Here is a 22,443-nt window from a genome sequence, read left to right as displayed (position 1 = left end):
TTACTTTATTTGATTAGCGATAAGAAAAATTCGGTATCTTCTGCATTCTGTCCAGCCCGTGTGTAAAACCCGGCAAATCCCGTTGATTCTTCACCCTTTAACAGTTTGAGCAAATCTTCCAAGTAAAATGCAAATGCGCGGGGACCGGAAGGCGACGCATGTACCTGAAGGAGATTCAGAAAAATTAAGATGATTATTTAGTTGTCTTTTTTGCAAACACACGTTTAAAAGAGATTGTTTAACTATTCTACCGACATTTTAAAAGAGCAAACTATTTTACCGACAATCACCTGGCAGTGCGTTGACTGATATAAGTAATTATATACAATCCTATTGCACGCTCGTGCCTTACAGAAACCAGATCTAATTATGATATGATACGTCATATGTTGCAAAACATATAATGCGACCCAGGTCACTGAATAATTGCTCAACTCGTTTCCTTCTCATAACCTTACCTATCATGTCTGATCCTCAGATATGTTAACAATGCTGTTAAAGGTTTTTAGTAACATGGCTTTATTTTAATGCCTTACGAATCCTAATTCAATGCGTGACATTGGTAACTAGAACCATTATTGAATAAAAGTATCTGTCAACCATTAATGAGGATAAGGTCAATGTAAAAATGAACACTACAATGATCAAACAATCTTCTTAATTTGATCTAAAGAACCAGACTATACGCCGAACTTTGACCGCTATGTCGCTTAGAACGGTATATAAACAAAAATCATTATCAGCAACAAAAATGTTCATTTGAAAAATCGGTATATCGAAGGTCTGTCTTACGTAAAGCATACGCCATAATTGGTGGTCTATGAACATGGACCGGAATGTTGATATCTTAGCTTTGAAGTCTGATTGTTTATGTTGCTTAATATTTATTTCTTATGCCGTCGATGTCACGAGTTATTGAAACTCTGTCATGCGGCGTTCGAACTTTTTTTTATAATCTTTGTTGATCCCACACCAGACAAGCTAGTAACAAGGTACCGGAGATGTTATCTCGGAAGGAGAAACATAATCCTCTTGTTAGACAGGTACTTTCGCCAAGCAAAATGTTCTTTTTGGTCTTCTGGACAACTTGGTAGCGCGAGCACCAGACACAAGAAGTGTTCGTACATTAAGAGCTGCGTGGGGTTTTCTTTCCTTTTAAAACGCAGTAAATCATGCTTTTAGTATGCGAGCTAAACTATTGTTTGGATTTGTCGTTTAAACGGCGTTTCGTCAGCAGTTTATTTTCGTTTGAATAAAAGTTTAGTTTTCTTAAAAGTGTCGTTGTTTTATCAATCAAAATGACATATTAAACTAAATAAATTAAAGCATTTTAAATAGGCACTAAATTCACCCAGAATAAAATTTAACATTTAACTTATTCAGCGGGTACAACTTTTGCTTTATAATTACCGGTTACGGGTATGTATTACACGTGTTGTGCAAAAGCTGCGATTTTTCATAATTGAAAAATAATTTTACATTTAAAAATACATGTTTAACATATTTCACTGTAATTAAAAAATATAAGCGCTTAAAGCGGGTATATACGATTTTTTTATATGTGTCTAATTGTAATATATTGATAAAATATGTTACAATAACATAAAATGGGAATGAAAAATTATACATTAAAGCCAAATTTCATAAAATGCAGCAAAGACAAATTAGCGCCCCGAGCCGATTGTGACTTACATATTTTCCTACAATAACCGAAGCATTCGTCTTTGAATTAGGATCGGAGTTAGTGTTCGTGTGTCGTATGAATAGATATCGTTGCGGGAATTCAAATAAACCGTAAAACTAAGTTTAGATTCACATCGTACATGTATGGTATACATGATGGCGAATTCGGCTGTACAGCCGTTTTCAATTTCAGAATTAAATATCTGGCTTATTTCGCATTTTTCGACACACGTTCTTCTTAACTTTTATTTAAATTTATATTGAAATATATATATAATAATTTTTTACACATTTTATATAAATTCATAAATATTTGACAAAATCGTATATACCCGCTTTAAGAAGTGATGAACCATACCGCAATCTACGATGATATCTACTTCTACAGCTTTTAATCACAACCAGTATTTAAGTTGGCACTCCTTAACAGACTATCAAACAATCAAAAGGTTGATATGTTACTGTTACGTTAGTCTTAAATACAAAGATAAACAGGTTAATTAGTGCGTTATAGTGTAATATAACACTGTGCGATGCGTATTCTGATAAACAACAAGATAAAGTGACAATATGTATACATGTATTTGTATCATTATTTTGTAATGTTTAATAGCCAAATTGGAAAACATGTGAATCCTCTATTTACAATTCTGAACGTTTGTAGAATAGAGAACGTTAACTTGTACTAGTTATAAGAAACTGATATATATTAAGACTCGTTCTTTGAAACGTAATGCCTGTGCAGCAAATCAAGGAAGACACTTTCCGCCTAAATGGTATTTTTCGGATCCATTCTTAGCGCAAATTCATTTTAGGCGAAAAGTGCCGTGCAAATCAAGGACGACACTTTTCGCTTTAATGATATTTTTCGTTTTTATGATTTATTATTAGCGCAAAATCTAGTTTAGACCAACCGTGCTGTCACTGACTTGCCTGTGCGGACTGTGTCACTGACTTGCCTGTGCGGACCGTGTTGTCACTGACTTGCCTGTGCGGACCGTGTTGTCACTGACTTGCCTGTGCGGACCGTGTTGTCACTGACTTGCCTGTGCGGACCGTGTTGTCACTGACTTGCCTGTGCGGACCGTGTTGTCACTGACTTGCCTGTGCGGACCGTGTTGTCACTGACTTGCCTGTGCGGACCGTGTTGTCACTGACTTGCCTGTGCGGACCGTGTTGTCACTGACTTGCCTGTGCGGACCGTGTTGTCACTGACTTGCCTGTGCGGACCGTGTTGTCACTGACTTGCCTGTGCGGACCGTGTTGTCACTGACTTGCCTGTGCGGACCGTGTTGTCACTGACTTGCCTGTGCGGACCGTGTTGTCACTGACTTGCCTGTGCGGACCGTGTTGTCACTGACTTGCCTGTGCGGACTTCGAAGGCTAATCTGTGGAGACAGTTCATGCTCATGCTAGAAGACCGGTTATCTCAGAAGACAGTTTATGCTCATGCAAGAAGACCGGTTTTCTCAGAGCGAGGCTCATACAATGGTAGTTCAAGGGGCCGTCCAACAAATATTGGCATGAATTGAAGCATGTCATTAAATGCTTTATATTGATAAATTAAAACATTTGACCTAAAATCTCCAGTAAAAAAACAAGAATACAATTTTAAAAAAGGAAAAAAGTAACCCTCAACAGGGCTCGAACCACTGATCCCCAGAGTCCTGGAGAAAAAGGTCTCCCATCCAGACCAATCGACCATCCATGCTCATGTTTACAGCGGATGTATTTTTTACATATGTAAGCAATCCTCGTAGTTTCCCAAAATATAACTACAACAACAGAACTTTCCAAATTATTCAATCGTTTCGCGTCGCACGACGCTTTATAATCTTTTGGTTTTTAAATCGTCAAAAGATGCATATAATGGATATTTAAGAGCATGGAAAATGGTCAGTATTACTATTTCCTCAAAATATCATAACAAAAACGAAAATTTGCGAATCTGAAACAACTTATTTTAATTTTGTCAATTAACCAATCTGTTGGACAGTCCCCTTTAAGATAGCAACCATGTCCACAATCTCCACACAGAGTTGTCGTTCCATGCTTTCATACAATCTCTGCCATCACAAGAAAATCCTTCCAGATCTTGAACGATACTTTCCGCTTTTATGGTATTTTTCGTTTACAGAAAGTCAGCAAATATCCAGTTTAGTCGGAAAGTGTCGTCCCCAATAACAATGTGCGGACTAAAGTGCTAATCTGGGACAATACTTTACGCACATGCATTAAACCCATTTTTACAGAGCACATTCCATATACGCTCTACTATGATGACTGTGTTCTCAGGTGAGCTAAGCCAGTCGGAGTTGTAGAGAATCACAGTGCATCAAAGCATTTTGCTTCATTTCCTAAAAATGTCATTTTTACAGGGCGTTTACATTTCGATAATTAGTTTGCACTTGCCATTACTATCAATGCCGATTGTAAAGATTAGTATCTACTTCTCAATTTACACTGAATGGTTTTCTTTAAAAGATCAAACTTCCAAACACGTAAACGAGACACGTCTTTATCTATAATTGTTCAATGCAAAAAATCATTGCGCTGATATTATGTCAACATATTTGTAAATACGGAATATTACGCTAGTCAATTGTTCCAAGAGTTTGTATCACTCGAGTGGCTTGTGTGAAGACGTATCACACGAGAGGCGGTCCACTGGAAATACACACCATACGTATTTGTTTTTAACCAGAAAAGTAAAAGTGGTGTTTAAATGATACAATCCGGATTATAATACTTGTTTGTCACAATATGTGGCTCAAAAAAAATATGCAGGCCTACAAAAATAAAGACTGGCGTGAATGGGATACATGCGTGTCAATAGGTGTTTTTTTTCATCTTGTTCCGCGCCCGAAATTTTAATCTATGAAGGTTATCGTATTTGCTACGAATGTCATTCGGAAATCTAACAATCATACCTCCAACCGGGTCCTCTTCACAACCTTAACAATCCTACCATACTTTAAATACCCATTTTGACCAACATATTCACATCTCTAATCTATTCAAGCACTCCAATGTTCGAAATTCAATTAAAACTCCTTATCATGCTCGCAGACGAATTTCTGCGACATTTACATTCCATTGTTTGTGCTTTTACAATTTAAATTACACTTATTTCAATGCCGATAGGGTCCCATTATGATACTGCAATCTTTTAAAGCATGTTTAATGCCTTTCATTTTCCTATTCCAAACATGGTATAATTTTAAAGATCGATATGTCGTCTTCAAATAAAAAGGCATGTCTTACGAATGCAGACGCGGTTCAAACAGCGTTTTGGAAGCCTTATTTCGACAAAAGCTTATTTCGACAAAACACACGCTACAAGTTCATATTTTAAGTTAAAATTTAATTGAATTCACCAAAATACTCGAGAGAAATAAACGATATTCGAAATCCTATCCAGTCGTTACACCTCCCAGACGTTACACCCCTAGTCTTTACACCCTCTAAACCTGGACTTTACACCTCTCAAACTGTAGTCATTACATCTCTCAAGATATTGATTAGATTAGTAAGGTGTGATCACACCTTTCAATAGATAACTTATGAAGCACTGATTGGATTTGTCATATAAGATGACACTGACGAGATTAATGGTTGCTCAAATTATTTAATTGAGCAGCCATCATCTAAAATTGTGCCATTTACATTACAAGGCCAATCAGTGAATATAAGTTATTTATTTGTAGGTGTGATCATACCCACTAACGACAGTGTATCTATACGTAATATAAAACCGGTAAATAAAACAGTAAATTTAAAACGGTTTCGGACAACAACAATAGCAGACGTATTAACTGTGAAAAAATGGAAATAATGGGAAGTTAATTACAAATTAATTACTTATGGCGATACATTTGTATAAATCCAACACCCTTGCTGCAATTCGTTTTATGCGTGTCTAAAAGTAAGTCTGTGGTGATTTTTACCCTGACACCGTTTTTACTTTTGTTTATTTTTTTATGGTACATTCTTTCTTTTAGTTTATAGATATAGCGTCATTATGACACATGGAAATGTCCGAGTAACGCGGCATGAGTAGGCAATATAAAAGCGCTTGTTTTTTCTTTGAACAGACAGATCTGCTCCTGACTTCGTCGAGTTAACATCGTTCAATAGGTAATTCAGTAATATTATTAACATACATTAGGGACTTGGGACTTTGAGCGCATAGAGACTGGTATTCCTCTTCAAACGTTATTAGAGCATTGAAAAAGGATTCATACCCCTCAGTAGCCCGGGTTGCTAATAGTTGATATATAAATCACATACCTTCATACAAACACTATAAGGCTCCATACCTTGCGTACCAAGGCACACAGACACGGGGTCATTTCGACTTAGACCCGAGGCCATAGGTCTCCATACATAGACCCTAGGTCATTTGCTCCATGCATAGACCCGAGGTCATAGGTCTCCATACATAGACCCGAAGTCATAGGTCTCCATACATAGACCCGAGGTCATAGGTTTCAATACATAGTGCTCGAGGTCATAGGATTATAGCATTTGATTATACTTAATTTACTGTTTGAAAACAAACATTTTATTAATTGCCAATCATAAAGCAAGGTTGCTTAAGGAAAATTATATATAAGTGTATTGTGCTTTGAGTTTACTGTCTGAGTCATACTTAAGACCCGAAGCTCTGGCGACGACACGTTACAATTTCTTCATGGCAGCGTTCCATAAGATCGCTCAAAATGTCATTTAAAATGCAAATAAACGAAACGCATATACTCTCTTTAACATTATCTGGGGGTTTTTTTATCGACCTAAAAAGAAGCAAAAGTTCGACGATTAGTTATATTCGTAGTATGCATTTTATTTGATACCTGCTTGTATTTTTACTATACGATGTAAATCAATCTAAACGGATGGAAGTGCATCTTGTTGTAAATAAAACCTGCATAATTACCAGATATTCAATTATCACTTAAAATATATATAAAAGAACCAAACTTAGCAAAATTATGAAACAAATAATCGTTGTTGCTTGATGCAACTTTCATGCACTGCATGTTCTCGAATATTGCTTCGTTTAAAGTGAAAACGTTCATACTTTCCAATTGTTGTAAATATATTATGCATTGGCGAGTTGTCAAAAATTGATTTAATTTGTTGATAAAACAAATTGAAGCAGTTTTCAACGAGTTTCTAGCAAACATGAACACTCGATTTTAAATATGTTCTATAACACTATGAAAAGAAACACACCAAGAAATATATACCATCAAAAGAGCTTAATTGCGAATGAATATGGGAATATCAACTAGAATTCTCAGTTTTCTGCGTTGCACACCTGTGTTTAAGTAAGAGTTCGAGCATTTTAAATGAAACTTTTTGTCTTAATTTCATGAAAAGCTAGTAGATTATTGCCAACTGTTTGATTTTCTGAAAGATAAAGGTCTTGCTTTTTTTATTTATAGTTTATTTGGTGTAGTAATTGCTTTTTGAAGCTTATATTTCGCTTTAATTCAGACCAGGATGTTGTGCAAAAAATTTGACAGCTGAATAACTTGTTTTTATTTATACTGTCCATACGACTATTTTTCTTAAACGTCCCTGTCCGGAGGTGTAGATTTCCTAACATGGCGATAGTAGAAAATATTTTCTTAATATCGTATTATCTCAAACCACTAGCAGAATATCGAACTACTTCTCTTGGGTTACCATAAATATAAACAGTATTGACCTTGTCATAAAAATTTAAAGTAAAATTAATTAAATTTATCGTGAGCCTCTCTGTCAGCATAAAAGGGAATGGACATTTCTCTTTAAATAACTGGGTTTCAGCAGTTTAGAATCTTTGTCTTAGCAACATGTAGCTAATTTTCAAAAGCTAAATAAAACATTTATATTGCTATTACCTTGCTAACAGTGACCGGGAAAGTATTTCTGATTTTTGTCATATTGACAAACATAATATTTTTTATATTTACTCTACACGTTATTTATATACTTAACATGATAAAAATGTCAACATCAGGTACGGCAAGTTTCCATATTATGTCTCTAATCGGTTTATATCATCGTAGGGTCGTGCACACACATATGTAATAACAAAAGCTTCAACAAATGGACAGTTTCAAGTAAAAAAAGTATTTCCCTTATTGCCTTTAAATGCTGTATTGGGTTTGTAATAAAACATACATATACACGAAATATTTCATAAACATACAACATTAAGTACACGAAACAATATACGTCATGAAAATCATTGTTAGAAAAGTTCCTATGCCTTTGGTAACGATCTGTACAGTCACGTTAAACTATACAATACCATCCGCATACAATAAACATGTAACAACAAATCCTAGTCTGAATATCTTAGTCTTCATTGTATTTTGCACAGCGTTCTTGAACATTTCGATTTACATTGAAGCTTATTTAATTGATTTTGGATTTTAGACCCTAAAGTACCATAATTGAGATTTTCATGTGCTTGCATTTTTGTTTTTATTCTTGTTGGACCTCGTTTTGGTGCCCGATGCAGTTGTGTTTCTGCTGTGGTTATAGTCGCCCGATTGTCCATGCGATGCGCTTAAAAATAATAATCATGTGAATTAATAAGCATTTTCAATCATTTCTTTTGCTTAATGGCCTCAATGCATTCTGTTTTCTAAAAGGGGTGTAGTATATAAATGGTGACTTTTGATAGCATGTGATGCTAGATTATTTTGATATGCTGAAGGAAAAGTTAAGGCTGGCACTAGAAGCAAATTAAAAATGTAATCACCTTATGAGCATTGTAATGCGAAAATGGGTCTTAAGCTATATGTCACCAGCGTAGCTCCAGACCAGCCTGTGCATTTGTGCTGTCTGCTAAGGAGCTACCCTGTCCGCGAAGGAGAACACGAAACCCTGCGTGAATTTATAGCGGACAGGGTGGCTCCTGAGCAGTCTACGCTGACCGCATATGGCAAAAGACCCATTTCCGCATAAAGCATTCATATGAATGATGTACTTCCAAACTTGGTATATAATAAATCAATAGCTTAAGAAAAACGCATTTACGTTCATGTTAGGTTGAAATGCTTTTTATAAGTGGACGAATGTTTTTCACCACGACTCAAAACACACTATTTCACATCGACCATCTGCACCGTAACTGTAATCCCCACGTTTTCCGTAGTTCCAACGCACCTTAAAAAGTGTTGCATAAAAAACCTCATGTTAGGTTGAAATGCTTTTTATAAGTGGACAAATGTTTTTCACCACGACTCAAAACACACTGCCTACCACAACTCTATTTCATATCGACCATCTGCACCGTAACTGTAATCCCCACGTTTTCCATTGTTCCAACGCACCTTAAAAAGTGTTGCATAAAAAAGTTAAAACCACACTACCCATCTATTTGTAATATAACGCGTTCCCACAAGAAAGTGCCTTAACTAAAATAGCATAACAAATATTAGCCGTAGGAACGAAAAAACTAATCCTTTACAAGTTAAAATGCTAGTTTCATTCAGACAGTAAGTCATTTTATAAAGGCTTTCAGGGGATCAGCTTGGTATGTACCCTAAATATTAGTGTTGTTTTAACTCTAAGATATCGCCAATTCCGGCAATAATGAGTTAAATAATAGGTATAATTAGTCCATAAGAAACACTGTTTTAATAAGTTAAGATATACGGCGAAATAATACCATTGTTATTGTCAATTGTAAAATAATACATGGAAAGAAAAAATAACAACTTAATACTGCAAATTAAATATATAACAAGATCGGTAAAACGTACCTCTGCATTTGCTGAATTCATGCGTACGACGACACCCTCGATAGAACCAGACAAATCTTTTAATCTTGCGTCCCGACCTATACAAAATATTAATGGAAAAAGTAGATATACAATATTATTGACTAACAAGAAAGAACTTACTTTAATACTGAGGCTAAAGACGAGTGCAATATCTAATTAAATTCGGCTTCACCCAATTAAGTCACATGCAAATAGTACAATACCTGGTTTCACTCGACAACCAATCGCTATTTTCTCCCCAGGTTTCAACTCACGAGACTCATCCACAATCAACACGTCGTATTCTCCCATACCGTATCTGTACTGCGCTATCACGTTATCGATATCCCATGTTACCCAGACTTTATAATCTGCAATGATGATTTGCATACAGTGAAATAAAATTGTATATTAACCTTTTATTAGACTTTTTATTTTTTTTAATAAAATAGTAAAGTGCTTTTCACGGCAATAATACACAGTATTATCAAACCATGTTCTGAGTGACCGACGATGGTTCCAGGCCCGTAGTTGTCTTGATCATCGAACATCCAGTCGGGGCCTCGGCGAACTCGGGAACCAATAACCGGAAATGCGTCGTTTTTATTTTCAAAATAAGCCGTACTCTTTACTTCTTGTATTTGACCTAATCGTTTCATCGAGTCAAGTCGAATGTCTTGTATATCCTCCTGTATAAATTAGTACGGGGTTTAAACACACATGTTAATATTTGTGTGATATTGGACAGTCAAAATAGAATGATACTTTCATCAGACAATATCGTCTTGTAAGAAACAGATGTGAAACGGACTTAAGTGTATAAGTCCTCGTATCCGGAATTACGTATAAGCAAGTCCCAAAGAAGTGAACACGGTAAAGCGAATATAGTTTGATATTGCTGACATGCGAACATAAATGTTTGATATCTTGACCACTTTAATGCCTGCCGTAAGACATTATATAAAAGAACGTGTATAACTATTTGCAAGTCGTTTGTGTTTTACATGTTTTAGAATAATACAGTGAAAGCTAATTTAAAGAAAACAAAACACTTTAAGCAAAACAACGCTGATTACAAAATAACTGTTCCGTGACACGGCGACAAACATTCACCTGAACATATTTAATATTAACGTGCTGCAGAATAACCTTTGATAAATGTTTCGTAACTGCGCTTTGTCATGTTAAAGAAATGTAATCGGAAAAGCAAAAATATAAAACAACTACAAACCTCCAGAATTGTAAATACAATTGATCCTTTTACAAGATGAAAATCGATAGTATAACAACGATCTCGTAAACTTGAGCTCTATACTATCGCTATTTTTAGAATATTTTTTTAGTTTTTCCAAAAAATGGAGCATCTGCTTTTGTCAACTACGGAAGAAAAGAAATGTCAAAAATGCGATATTTGATTATTAATAATGGAAAAAGGGAGGAAAACATAGGGTTAATAGAATATTGTGAGTTTTGAATAACGATCAATTTATCATGCTCGGTTCGAACCATGGTAGCGCTCGGCAAGCCACGCGCTACCATGATTCTAAGCTTCGCATGATAAACTTGATCCTTATCCAAAACTCACATAATATTCTCTATTTACTGTACACTTTTTTAACTTATACTTATACAAATGTTAAAGCCTAGTAGTGTACACAGTTATCAGCAATTCTCAAATACCTATAATTGCAATGAATATTTTACGATTTCGAACTGTGCATACCTTTTTTGAAAATGAAGCATCAAATGCGCCATTGACATTTTATCCTGGCCAAATTGTTTTTCCCTTACACAGAGATATATTTCATGTTAAATAAGCCAGTCAGTCAACAACTTATTTTGGTACTCAAGCTAACAATAAAGAGTGCTTAAAGTCTGGTCGACAGTTATGTAGATAGTACTGTTCAAAATGTTTTCATCAAATATTTAAATATTATTTCGGAAATCTTCACAATTTCATTTTTCTAATAAACAAATAATCTTAACAAGATATAATTATCCGCTTATTAAATTAGCTCCTAAAGATCTCTCATTAAATTATGTCTACATGTCAGGATAACCAAAGTGAACTTCGCGCACAAGTGGAAGGGAAGAAACTGTAACGACTGACCCAATGTGTTTTGGGAAGAATACTAATTAGGTAATACAATAATTCACTGACAAAGATTTCCACGGAATATGAACTGCCTATAGCAAGTTCGGGTGGGGTTTTATTAATCTACTAAAACATGCGTTTTTATATTAAAAGCATAATTTTTACATAATCATCCGCAGACTGCATAGCTCCACTTTGCATAAATGAGGATTCGTCGAACAACGCTGTTTTTGTCTGAAAAATATTAAACAGTCCGCTATATAGGCCAATAGAAGTTAAAATTCTAAAACAATTATTATTTAATGACAACCTTTATCGTGCTGAATAAAGGTCTGAATAAAAAACAAAATAGCTATGACTGATAACTTGCGGCACGATTGAGAATCGTTCTTAAATAAATATCATGCGCGCGTTTGTATGGTTCGTAGTTACAACAAAAGAATAAACAACGATGAACATACGCCTTGTACTTTGTTGAATAAATAATGTATATTGATAAGTGTCTTTAATATACAAACGCATCTTACACAAAGATAGGTTCTCTTGGCAAGTCTTCGACCATCTTGATAGCCAAACAGCTTTTTCCGCCCTTCCGAAGCCGTGACGAGTTTTAAAAAGTCCTACGTGTTTAAAAGTATGGATGACAATCGTGCGTTTTCACATACCATTATTGCAAACACGTTGATTCTATATCATAAGAGTTCTTAATCACTTGCCAAAAAGCAATACCTTTAAATGAAATGTGGTTTTAAAAACGTTTAAAAGTAAACCATACATATCCAGAGTTTGTACAATAGATAAATTGTAATCAGGCAAATAATAAATTATTAAGAAATCGTTTATTTAAATGTATATACAAGTACTTGTAACATTTATTGATCATGTAATTTAATTGCTGTTATGTATTTTATCAGATGTTTTGTAAAAAGTAATTACACTTTTATTTCAAAACGCAATTTATTTCTGTTCATGTCCAAGAAAAGCAACATTATCAATGCTTAGTAGATATATTGTGATTTCATTAGGGATGGGAACAAATACTGAAAATGATATTCGAATATTCGTTTGTCATTATTAGAATATATTGGAATATTTGATTTTTAAACCTTATATTAAAATGTCCGAACTTATGACCGTCCGGAGCAAGTGAATATTTCATATTGCCACTAATACAAATATAAATCGTATCATATGCGCAGCTTTGAAAAACTTGATAGAGTTATACAATTTTAGATTATTTTTTATTGAATATTAAGTTCTTTTTTTTTTAAGATTCTGTTTATTTTCATAAGATATAAGATATTTCCGGTAAACACATTACCGTTATTCTAACTTATTTTAATACTTCTTATTGACTCGGATTACTTCACATCGATACTTTTTATTCTTTTCTTTCGCTTTTTTTTCCGGAATTAGAACCATGACGAGTTAATTGGTTAATATTTTACTTAGTAAAGTCTGATTAAATAAACGTTGATCTATTATGTGAATTAAGCATTCAAAACAAGCATTCCATACGTCCCGATCTCGGTGGGACAGTCCCGCTTCCGGGGTATTTGGCCCGGCGTCCTAATATAAAACAATTTGCCCGACATTCTTCAAACACGACGTACGTTCTATAAATTAACAATAAATTTCACTATTCAAGGTCTGTCTTGCCAAAACTTACTATCACCAATCCCTTTATTGCCCTTATTACCATCTACTTCTAGCACCCGAGTGCACCAGTGTAGTGTTTGACACCTTATCAGCGATTTATCGGCAAATTATTTATTTTATCTGGCATTTACACAATGGTGTTTTATGATATGGGTCGCTAATTGCTATTGATTGAAAAATGTGTCGCACTGAAATAAAAGCAAACTGCGGCCCAATCGAGTCAAAAGATTCTGTGTAATATACCATATGAGGTTAAAATACCTGTCAAAACACAGATTTTATTATCAAACAAATTGAATATTTATCGATACACATTGCTGTTTCACATAAATTAACTTTAAAGTAAATTGGTGATTGGTCCCTATCCTTATACCCTCCCGTTAGCCAATTATCATCTCGTTCATTGATTGCAGCTGTTTTCAAAGCAATGACTTATACAGGAAAGTCGTCTGCACCGAACCCAAACTGAGACATTGTACATATACTTATTACTTTTGTAGAAGTATCTTTGCATAACAATAGAATATTTGAATATGAATTTTGGAATCGAATATTCGGTCGATGTTCGAATATTCGAATATTTGGATATTCGGTCCCATCCCTAATGTTCATACCTCGTCATAATCTCCGACGCCTACAAAAAACACCGTCGCACCTCTCTCTTCTATTTCTTGTAGGCATCCTAACATTGAAGTCATCGTCTGGGGTAAATATTAAAACATTTTAGTAAAACTGTGCACAAAGGGTTATAATGTTAGAATACTCACAAAGGTCACACCTTGTTTGAACATCGGATCAACATCTTAAACAATCAATACAAAGTGTTACATATACTGCACATTTACCTCATCCTTATTTGTCTGGGTATCGGGACCACCTCGCAGGCTAGTTTCCGTTGGCTTGCCGTCGGTGATTACAATAATTCGCGGACCAAGTATGATACTACCTGCTGTAGTTGCAGTTGCTTTAAAAAAAGTGACGCATGGTTATTACATGATTATGTAATAAACTTTAATTTAAATTTAACCTGTAATTATTTAATTGAATGATACAATCAACATTTCATTCAGTTCATTGTTGAATTAAAAATAAACTATTAACTAGAACTGTGTATATGAAAATAAATTATAGATGGGGATATGGATTATTATTTTTTACACAGATTAAAGACACACACACTTATTATTAGACTATCACAGTTTAATCAAAATATTGCTATGCAACGTAAAGTGTATGAACATGTGTCATTATTCATAGCACGTGCGTATTTAAATGTCAATTGTAAATATATGTACCTCTGCAAGATGTCGCACCCGCTAAGCTAAACCAAAGGCCTGCGAATAAAGGACTTGGTCCGCCCAATTGAAAAGTCTCTACAATGTACATATTGACACGGTAATAAGATTAAAATAGGACAATTAATGATCCGAAAAATGCCATCGAAATACGTTTAAAGAACTGTTTATTCATCATTGTATAATAGTCAAATTATTATGCGCCTAGTTACCTATTTTGTCTCGAACGGTTGCATAATTTGCAGTTGCTAGCAGTTGATGTTTAAGTTTCATGCCCAAATGTTGCTAAACCTACATATTCCTGTTTAAGTCCCATGGGTCCAAACTGGGTCAACAGCATTTCCAATCCTATATACAAAGTAAAAGAATAATGTAACAAAAGCAGAGATCAGGGTCAACAACACTTTTTTGTTCATTACAGTAAGCACATATTCTCTGTCTCTTATGGTTAATTAATGGCTTCCTTGTATACCTATTTGTGTTAACTATTTAAATTGTTTTTAATGGAGCAATATCGTGTAAATGCAAATCCAACTGGCATATTGCATATACTAAATTCTAACCTAAATAACGGAGCGTATTTAAGAAAACACATTGTTCTATCATATATTGTTTCCGAGTAACCCATGCAAAGGAAAGTAGATGCGCAAGAAATCAATCATTCATGCTTCGCACTGGTGATCTAGTCTAAATAAAGATATTGAATGAGAACTAATATCTACCCACATTTATTTTAACAAATAAATCCGCGCCCTTAAGTGAAATCAAGAGAATAAATCAAAGAACGTGACGTCACTTTTGTCCACACCTTTTGAGCCGTAATGACGTCATGCAGAAATGGCATCGTATTTATTGATTATACAGAACAAGGAATATGTAACAAAAGGTAACGTAATAAATAACCAGTTCAAGACGGTAAATAATATGCTACAAACCATTTAGAAAATCGTTGACAAACGTTTTGGCCTGCGACCATGCGTTCCCAGAAGCCATGCTCTCTGATATGTCGAGACACAGGACGGTGCGTATACTCTCTTCATCGCTTGTCAATTGATGGGCTTTGCAAGTGCGTAATAAACAAATTGTTTTTAACATTTTTCAGTATCTCTGCTTACTCAATTCAACATAAAAACGATCCAAAATGTCAAGCAAATATGCTACGTACATATATTTGTACGCATTCAATTATATCTTCCGTATGTATTCCAATATACCCAATCTTTCTCTTTAAATACGTTTTTTTTGCGTAGGGATGATACACACATACTTGTTTAAATTAAACTAATATATTCCGTACTTGGACCTCAATAAGCAATCCATGATTTCCAGAAATTCCGTAACAACTGTTTACTGTGAGGTGCTTATTACAATGTGGTAAAACATGCCTATGGTTTCTTGAGTTTCAATTCAATATTTTATTACATTTTATTAAATGCATTTATGTTCGAATAATGTTCTTTAAATGCAATATTTTGTTTTTACAAAATCGCAGCCATTGAAGTACGGGGCGAATCCTTCTGTTCGCACTCTTCCAATTAAACTGTCAAGTTAGCAAGTGAAATGTTTAAATGAAGGGGTGCGTAATTAGATACGTTTTAAAATATTAACGGTTTGTACTGCACTTATAAAGTTATTATTGAATGCAAGAGAAGGCGGACACTTTAGTAATTCATCGGATAGAATAACGCAAATAATAAACAATGAAATGCTTTAGTAGTTAAATCTTATCATTTACCCATTAAATATGATTTTATCTAAATAAATGTTAGATTACCACCGTTCAGATTTTTCGGTACGTGTATTCAGTAAATGAATGCGATATATATCCGAAACTGTTTTCACATTAATTTAAAGAATATGTAATATGCACGTAAAATGCATCCTTAAATTTGTGAAACAGGGACATGCTTACTTGTTTACGACAATACAATTGTGTTACCCTCTTTTTGCGCTTTCGATGCCAAATACTTCCAATAATCACCGTCTCCAAACACGTAATCTATATGGGTCTGTCGAATAACGCTTGGACCTAAATCATGTATAATTATAGAGATGTATCTTAATTGGTAAACACACACCACAGGATAGGCACACAAAACAAAGACATACATGAGCATGGATATTCTCCTCCAAAATTAAATTTGACATATAAACAAATGTTACAAACTAACCGGGAGTTCTGGCGGATTCAGCTGTAGATGCAATTTGCCTTCTTGAAACATTCTCTGTAGATCTAATGGAGCATAAAGAAGCGAACAAATAGAAAAGTTTAAAACATCCAACCATTACCTACCGGGAGATCGTTAAGCCACAATTTACACTTATTAAATATATCTTGATAGAAAAACCATTAACAAAAAGCAAGTGCATATAGATAATTATATCAAAACTAATAAATATGTTTTGGTAAAAGTACAAATGTAAATAAACATAGAATGGATCGCCAAATTTATTGTTACAGTTTTGTTATCGTATAAAGTACATTCCATTCTTGTTTAATTCTCTTATTGACCAAGGAATTATTCGTGAAACCGATTATTTTATTATTCATATCCTGATATAATCGATCACTACCTTGTCCCTTGTGCTGATAGGTTTGTTTCCCTTGTTTCATTCACGGTGTGTTTTTCGGTTACGTTCAGGGGATAGCTGGCAGATTCGCCGACATGAAACACTGTTCCATTGGTAGCTCCTCTTGTGTTCTTACACTCGCCCATATGATCAACACTTTCTCCTGAGGAGGACGCATTTGTCGCACTACCTTTTAAGCTGCGAGGCAAATCGTCATCGTCTGATTTCGTTTGAACAATATTCGTCTGAACAGAGTTGTCGTGTTGTAGCGCAATTAACGACTGTCTTATTTCATCAATTCTTGTTTGAATTTGAACGAATCTTTGCTCATCGGTTTCCTCGTTCTGAAGGTCAATGACACTTAGTTGCAATGAGTTCACGCGCTTCTCAACAGTTTGTAACGCTGTAACAAAATAGGAATCTTTATATTTGGCTCCATGCATTTGAAGCTTTTCATTTAAACACAAGTGGACGGTATTTGTTATGATTATTAAAGAAGATTTTAGTATATTTATACACACCTTTCCTTAGTTGTTCGATCTCTGAAGAACTGAAATGTACAGCATTAACAGCTTTGGTTTTATGGGCTTAGTTCAATTGCAATAAATTGTTAAAAAATAACTGTTGTTAATATTTATTAAGATATGATTGTTAAAACCTTTTAAAAATTGCATGTGAAATTTCGATAACAATCAAAATGATGTTTGATACTTAAAAGTAATTGCAAATAGCTTTTTAAACATTCCAACAACCATTACGTAATTACATAGTTGCACTCTACAGCAATTAATTGGTAGTTTTTTAGCTCAAGTTATATATTACCAGTAAAATTAAACACAGTGTTAACGCATATATTTTTTCAATAATACACTTTTACTTTAATGACTTTAAAGTATACGGACCCTATACCCCTAACAAATACTTATTATCTGCATAGCCATTATTATAAGTTTCCTTTAAGAGATATTTTAAAATAAAAGTATTGGCATATTGGGAGAATTTAATAAATGAACACTGGTGTTTTCGTATTTATTGTTAAATCTTGTTTGATATTTTACATTATTAATGACACTTCTCACATACATAGCATTATAACGTATAAAGCTTTGTCCTGTAGTTGAGTGTAAATGTAGTTATTATTATATTTAAGCTGCTTTTCAAGTGAAATCGACAAATGTCAAATGCAAAAAAAATATGTGATTTGTTTGTAGCCAGTGTTTCGTGTATACGATTTTGTTTAATGAAATGTATTATGTTTTACCAACAAAACGTTTGTGTGTTATTAAAATAATATGCTAACAATTGCTTAAATTAAAAAGCTAACCAAAATCTAGGATACTATATATTGTTTTGTCATCTGTGAAAACACAGTATTTTCTAGGTTAATGCCATTTTTGAGGCTATCTTTAAGACTTGGATTTAGACACCATGGGAACAAAGTTGTTCGAGGGAACACAAATAATTGTTTACCCTAGATAATGTAGAACAATATCAGAAAATTAAAAAAGAACACTTGCACTGTTTGCCCACGTTCCAACTAGACTATTACCATAAAAGTATTCACTTAGCATTTTATTGAAGCAAAATACTAACCATTTACAGTCTTCTCCACATCCTGTTATATTGTCCAGGCGTTTTAAAATGAACTTCGTTGTAGTTTTTATTTCTGTTATATCAGCCACATTCTAAAATAAGTCGAACAGTCCATATAACTCACTTATAGCCAACGATTCATATGCACTTGATGTATTTGCCCATTGGAATAAATCTACGTAAAAAAGTATAGTTCACGTCAATGTCTATATGAGGTCAGGTGTGTTGAGTATTTATAGAAAACATCCGTACAAGTATCAAAACGTTGAAGCTAGCAGTATTGATTTGAGACAAAACGCGTAATTTGTGTTTTTACCAATAATTTTAACCTTCTGATTAAGTCCAAAAGATGGTTAAGACCAAGATCGAACTGATTAAATGTCAAAATACATACAAGTATCAAAGCTTTTTAGGAAACGTAAATGGTTGAATACGAAATGTGTCGTTTTAAGTTAACATTGTACGAACGGACCAACACCTGCAGTAGATGCAGGGGCATGAAGCAAGCTTTCTTATCAAATTATAATATACGATATATTCAGGTCGAATCCTTCCAAAACTGCACCATGCTTTTTTGTACCTTCTAAATTATAATTTTCGGATAGCATCTCTGCAAGTGATTACTTTCAACACTCTACATAAAACAAACACGTTATTTTCTTGGTTATATTAGCTTCCTGTTAGAATGGAGCAGTCCTTTTGTTTTTCGAACGAGCCTTGTTGTACATCGAAACTACTCAAGTGTTTACTTACGAACTGTTATCTTTTAAACCGCTCAATATTTTATTGCATAATCAATAAAATCAGTTCTTATCTCATGAGCGGCATGTTTTGTATTAAATATTGGATATGGTTAAGACTTCAGGATTTAAGAAGCACAACACATTATATTTTTTAATGTGAAACATATCAAGCAAAGAAAAGAACAGAAAATTAGATAGAATTTCATATGTAAATAAGACATTGTTATCAAGGGCAAAATTGAAATCATCATCAATCAATCAATCAATCAATCATCATCATCCTCCTCTTCCTCCTCCTCATCATCATTATTATGATTACTATTAAGATCGCAATCATCACCGTTTTCCTCGTTATCATTATAATTCAGTAATCAAAGCAGAAACGTGATTTCCATACGGTCAAACCGACAGCAAATCGAAAACAACATCTCATTTCGATCTTTGTTTGTGTGACATTTCAAAACGATCTATATTTCTCGAAAAATTATTAAAAAACAAACATTATTTTCTCCAATCACTTTTATTTAATATGCTTGGAAATACTGTAAACAAAACAGTCATACTAAATAAGTTAATTGCTCAGACAAATGGGTTTATCGCACAATCTTGAAATTTCGTTATTTCTTCACACCTGCTAATAAAGGAAGATACCATGTATTTGACAGCGCCACTTTATTGGCAGTTCAGTCCTTGCTAAAAGTATAACTTTAATTTCAAATTATAAGAGAGATGAATAAGTAGATACATGCACATTCCGAAAAGTCCAACGAGAACCAAAACGTTAATGTATTATTATAATGTAGAGGGATAAATCTTAAAGATTAATATTATATTGTAGAGGGATAAATCTTATAGATTAAATGCGTAACTTCAAACTTGAAAGGCAATCCAGAGTGCTGTATTTTGGGAAAAGAAAACGTCCTCAAAAGCGATCTACTTTCAAACATTTTCGGTAACTCTCTGCATTTATTCATTAAATATTGGCTATTTGAAATACTGTTTTCAATTATAGTAAATTAATGTATCGTGTCTATTGCCTTTGATTGGAAGTTGTTCAGTTTCATTTTCGTGTTACACATATAATGTTTTTAATTTGGTTAGTTTGATAAGAGGTGCGTTAATAAACCAATAAACTGGTGATTTCTGATAGTATATCATTATGTTCGTATACACCTACAGTAAACTACAATAACATGTTAAATGTTCTTACCTGGGACTCCATTTCTGTTGGTTATGCCTTATGGCAATAAGTAATCGAAGTAGAAAAATATTTCCCCTCAATTAAAGGATTCGTATCACTTTCGAGTTCAATGTTAAAACACACTTGTTTTCCAATATCATACCAATTGTAATCAGAAACCGTAATTAAACAAAAGTGTTAATTGTGTATCCCGATCACTTTCATTTACTGATACATACTGCCACATAATAAACATGCGTTTCTCTTGAATATCACATCCCGTTACTTGATTTTTAACATCTGTGCAAATCGCGCTAGGAAAGCATAAACGGTACGTTGGAAAACCGGATTGAGTCTATATTTAGAAAATGTATTTATACTGACAAGCGAATCATATTGGTATGGTTTTCGGTTTTCCGACTTACAAATATAGATCGTCAATATTAACATGGCACTGATCTTTATGCGTGAATAGTAACGTACCGTTCAGACAAATAAATTAGTTTCTGTAATGGCCGAGATTTGAATCGACTGAACAGTACTTACTAGTGCTGCAGCGAATCCAAAATTTCAATCGGATCCAAATTCGAATCCAAAGGCTCGGATATCGAATATCGGTTCGAATCCTGATTTGAAAGTAAAAATACGCAAAATAAATGATAAATTATAATTTATATTGCTATAAACAAAAAATATGTTTTGAACCACCAGAACTTATTTTTTTCTTATGAAAAAAGTAACTAAGTATTATTATTATAAAGTTTACAGCTACTTATATTTATACTACTTCAGCAGCATAAGAAGATGCAGCTGCAACAGCAGTAGTGGAAGCAGAAATAACGACATCAAAAACAAATACTAAGAAGATAAAAAAAATGCACTTACGTTGTTCGAACAAACTTTTATACCCGGGTCGAGATTCTGCAAATTTCTCAAAAACTATCAAAATTGCACATACACAAAAAAGTGTAAGCATTAAAACGACAAACATTTAAAATAATAAAATGTTATTAATTAGTTGAATTCATATTGGCTTTGTTATTGAGTTGAAGACAGCTTGAAAGCTTGAATTTCACTTTCGAATTACAAATGATTTTGTGTTGTAACCCCCAAATATTTCATAGTTCATTTTATTTAAATTGGTTTCCTTTTTTTACTGACATCCATGTGCAGTTTTCATTAATGGAACAGAACTGTGTAGGTTTTAAAAAATCTGCTTCATCTTGTAAGCGTAATTTCATATTTTTCTCAACTTCAAGGGGAGATGATTCTTAACTTATTCTTACGTTGCTTATTTACGATAGGGGTTGAGTACTCATTGATATGAAAACACTATAAAAGTTTTAATGTGTTTACGAACCTCCACCCCCCCCCCCTCTCACACATATATTTCATGGGCATAATAAAAACAAAAAATGGTTACAAAAAACAGCATATTTATTTAAACTAAAATGTCTACATCAAAACAAAAAGTTAACATAGAACACAAATAAAATAATTTGATTCTACTGCGGCTCGAACCTTGGAACTCTCACATGTGAAGCGAGCGTGTAACCACTACACTTCGGAACCGCTTGAAAAACCACCTTCTTACTAAGATATGAATAAGTGACTGAAGTGTACCGGTTATCAATAAAGCAATAAACCGTGTAATCGCTGTCGTCTTGTAAAGTTGAAGAAAATGCGCGTTTACCAAAACTCGAACAGTAAAAATCTGCGATATTGTTAGAAAAACCACAAATTAAATATATTTTGATTATGTTTTGTTTTTATACAAAACCAGACAGTTTCACCGATTCGCGTATTTTGCCCAGTACCTGTGATTTTTTATTATTGCCCAGTCCCTGTGATCAGTTATTAA

The 22,443-nt window shown here is 33.9% G+C and overlaps 1 protein-coding gene across 4 annotated transcripts; it reads right to left on the bottom strand.

Annotated features, from left to right (window-relative positions):
- Nucleotides 1–7,811: 7,811 nt before the first annotated feature.
- On the bottom strand, nt 7,812–20,926 carry LOC127873913 (uncharacterized). Of its 4 annotated transcripts, none has more exons than XM_052418022.1 (12): nt 15,431–15,553; nt 14,708–14,843; nt 14,496–14,573; nt 14,046–14,164; nt 13,815–13,901; nt 12,069–12,161; nt 11,707–11,775; nt 9,940–10,135; nt 9,671–9,817; nt 9,447–9,523; nt 8,944–9,014; nt 7,812–8,244 (listed from the first exon to the last, which is right to left on the bottom strand). In XM_052418022.1, the coding sequence occupies exons 2-12, from the start codon at nt 14,766–14,768 to the stop codon at nt 8,139–8,141; spliced, it is 1,104 nt and encodes a 367-aa protein (XP_052273982.1). In that variant the 5' UTR covers nt 14,769–14,843; nt 15,431–15,553; the 3' UTR covers nt 7,812–8,138. The 4 variants fall into 4 exon arrangements, 3 of the variants coding, with proteins under 3 accessions (XP_052273982.1, XP_052273983.1, XP_052273985.1); XM_052418023.1 differs by lacking the exon at nt 8,944–9,014 and adding an exon at nt 8,719–8,847; XM_052418025.1 differs by lacking the exon at nt 8,944–9,014.
- Between the last annotated feature and the right edge of the window lie 1,517 nt (nt 20,927–22,443).

The sequence above is a fragment of the Dreissena polymorpha genome, chromosome 3, assembly GCF_020536995.1.
Source record: "Dreissena polymorpha isolate Duluth1 chromosome 3, UMN_Dpol_1.0, whole genome shotgun sequence".
NCBI classification, from domain to species: domain Eukaryota; kingdom Metazoa; phylum Mollusca; class Bivalvia; order Myida; family Dreissenidae; genus Dreissena; species Dreissena polymorpha.
Note: the sequence above shows the minus strand (reverse complement) of the source record. Positions and strands in the feature narration are given on the sequence as shown.

Coding starts and splice junctions, on each gene's coding strand:
- LOC127873913 (XM_052418022.1), bottom strand. CDS start 14,768: ATGAAACTTAAACATCAACTGCTAGCAACTGCAAATTATGCAACCGTT. Junction 12,162..13,814: donor GCGTCGGAGATTATGACGAG/GTATGAACATTA, acceptor TTAAACACGTAG/GACTTTTTAAAACTCGTCAC. Junction 8,245..8,943: donor CGATATGAAATAGAGTTGTG/GTAGGCAGTGTG, acceptor ATTATTTTTAAG/CGCATCGCATGGACAATCGG.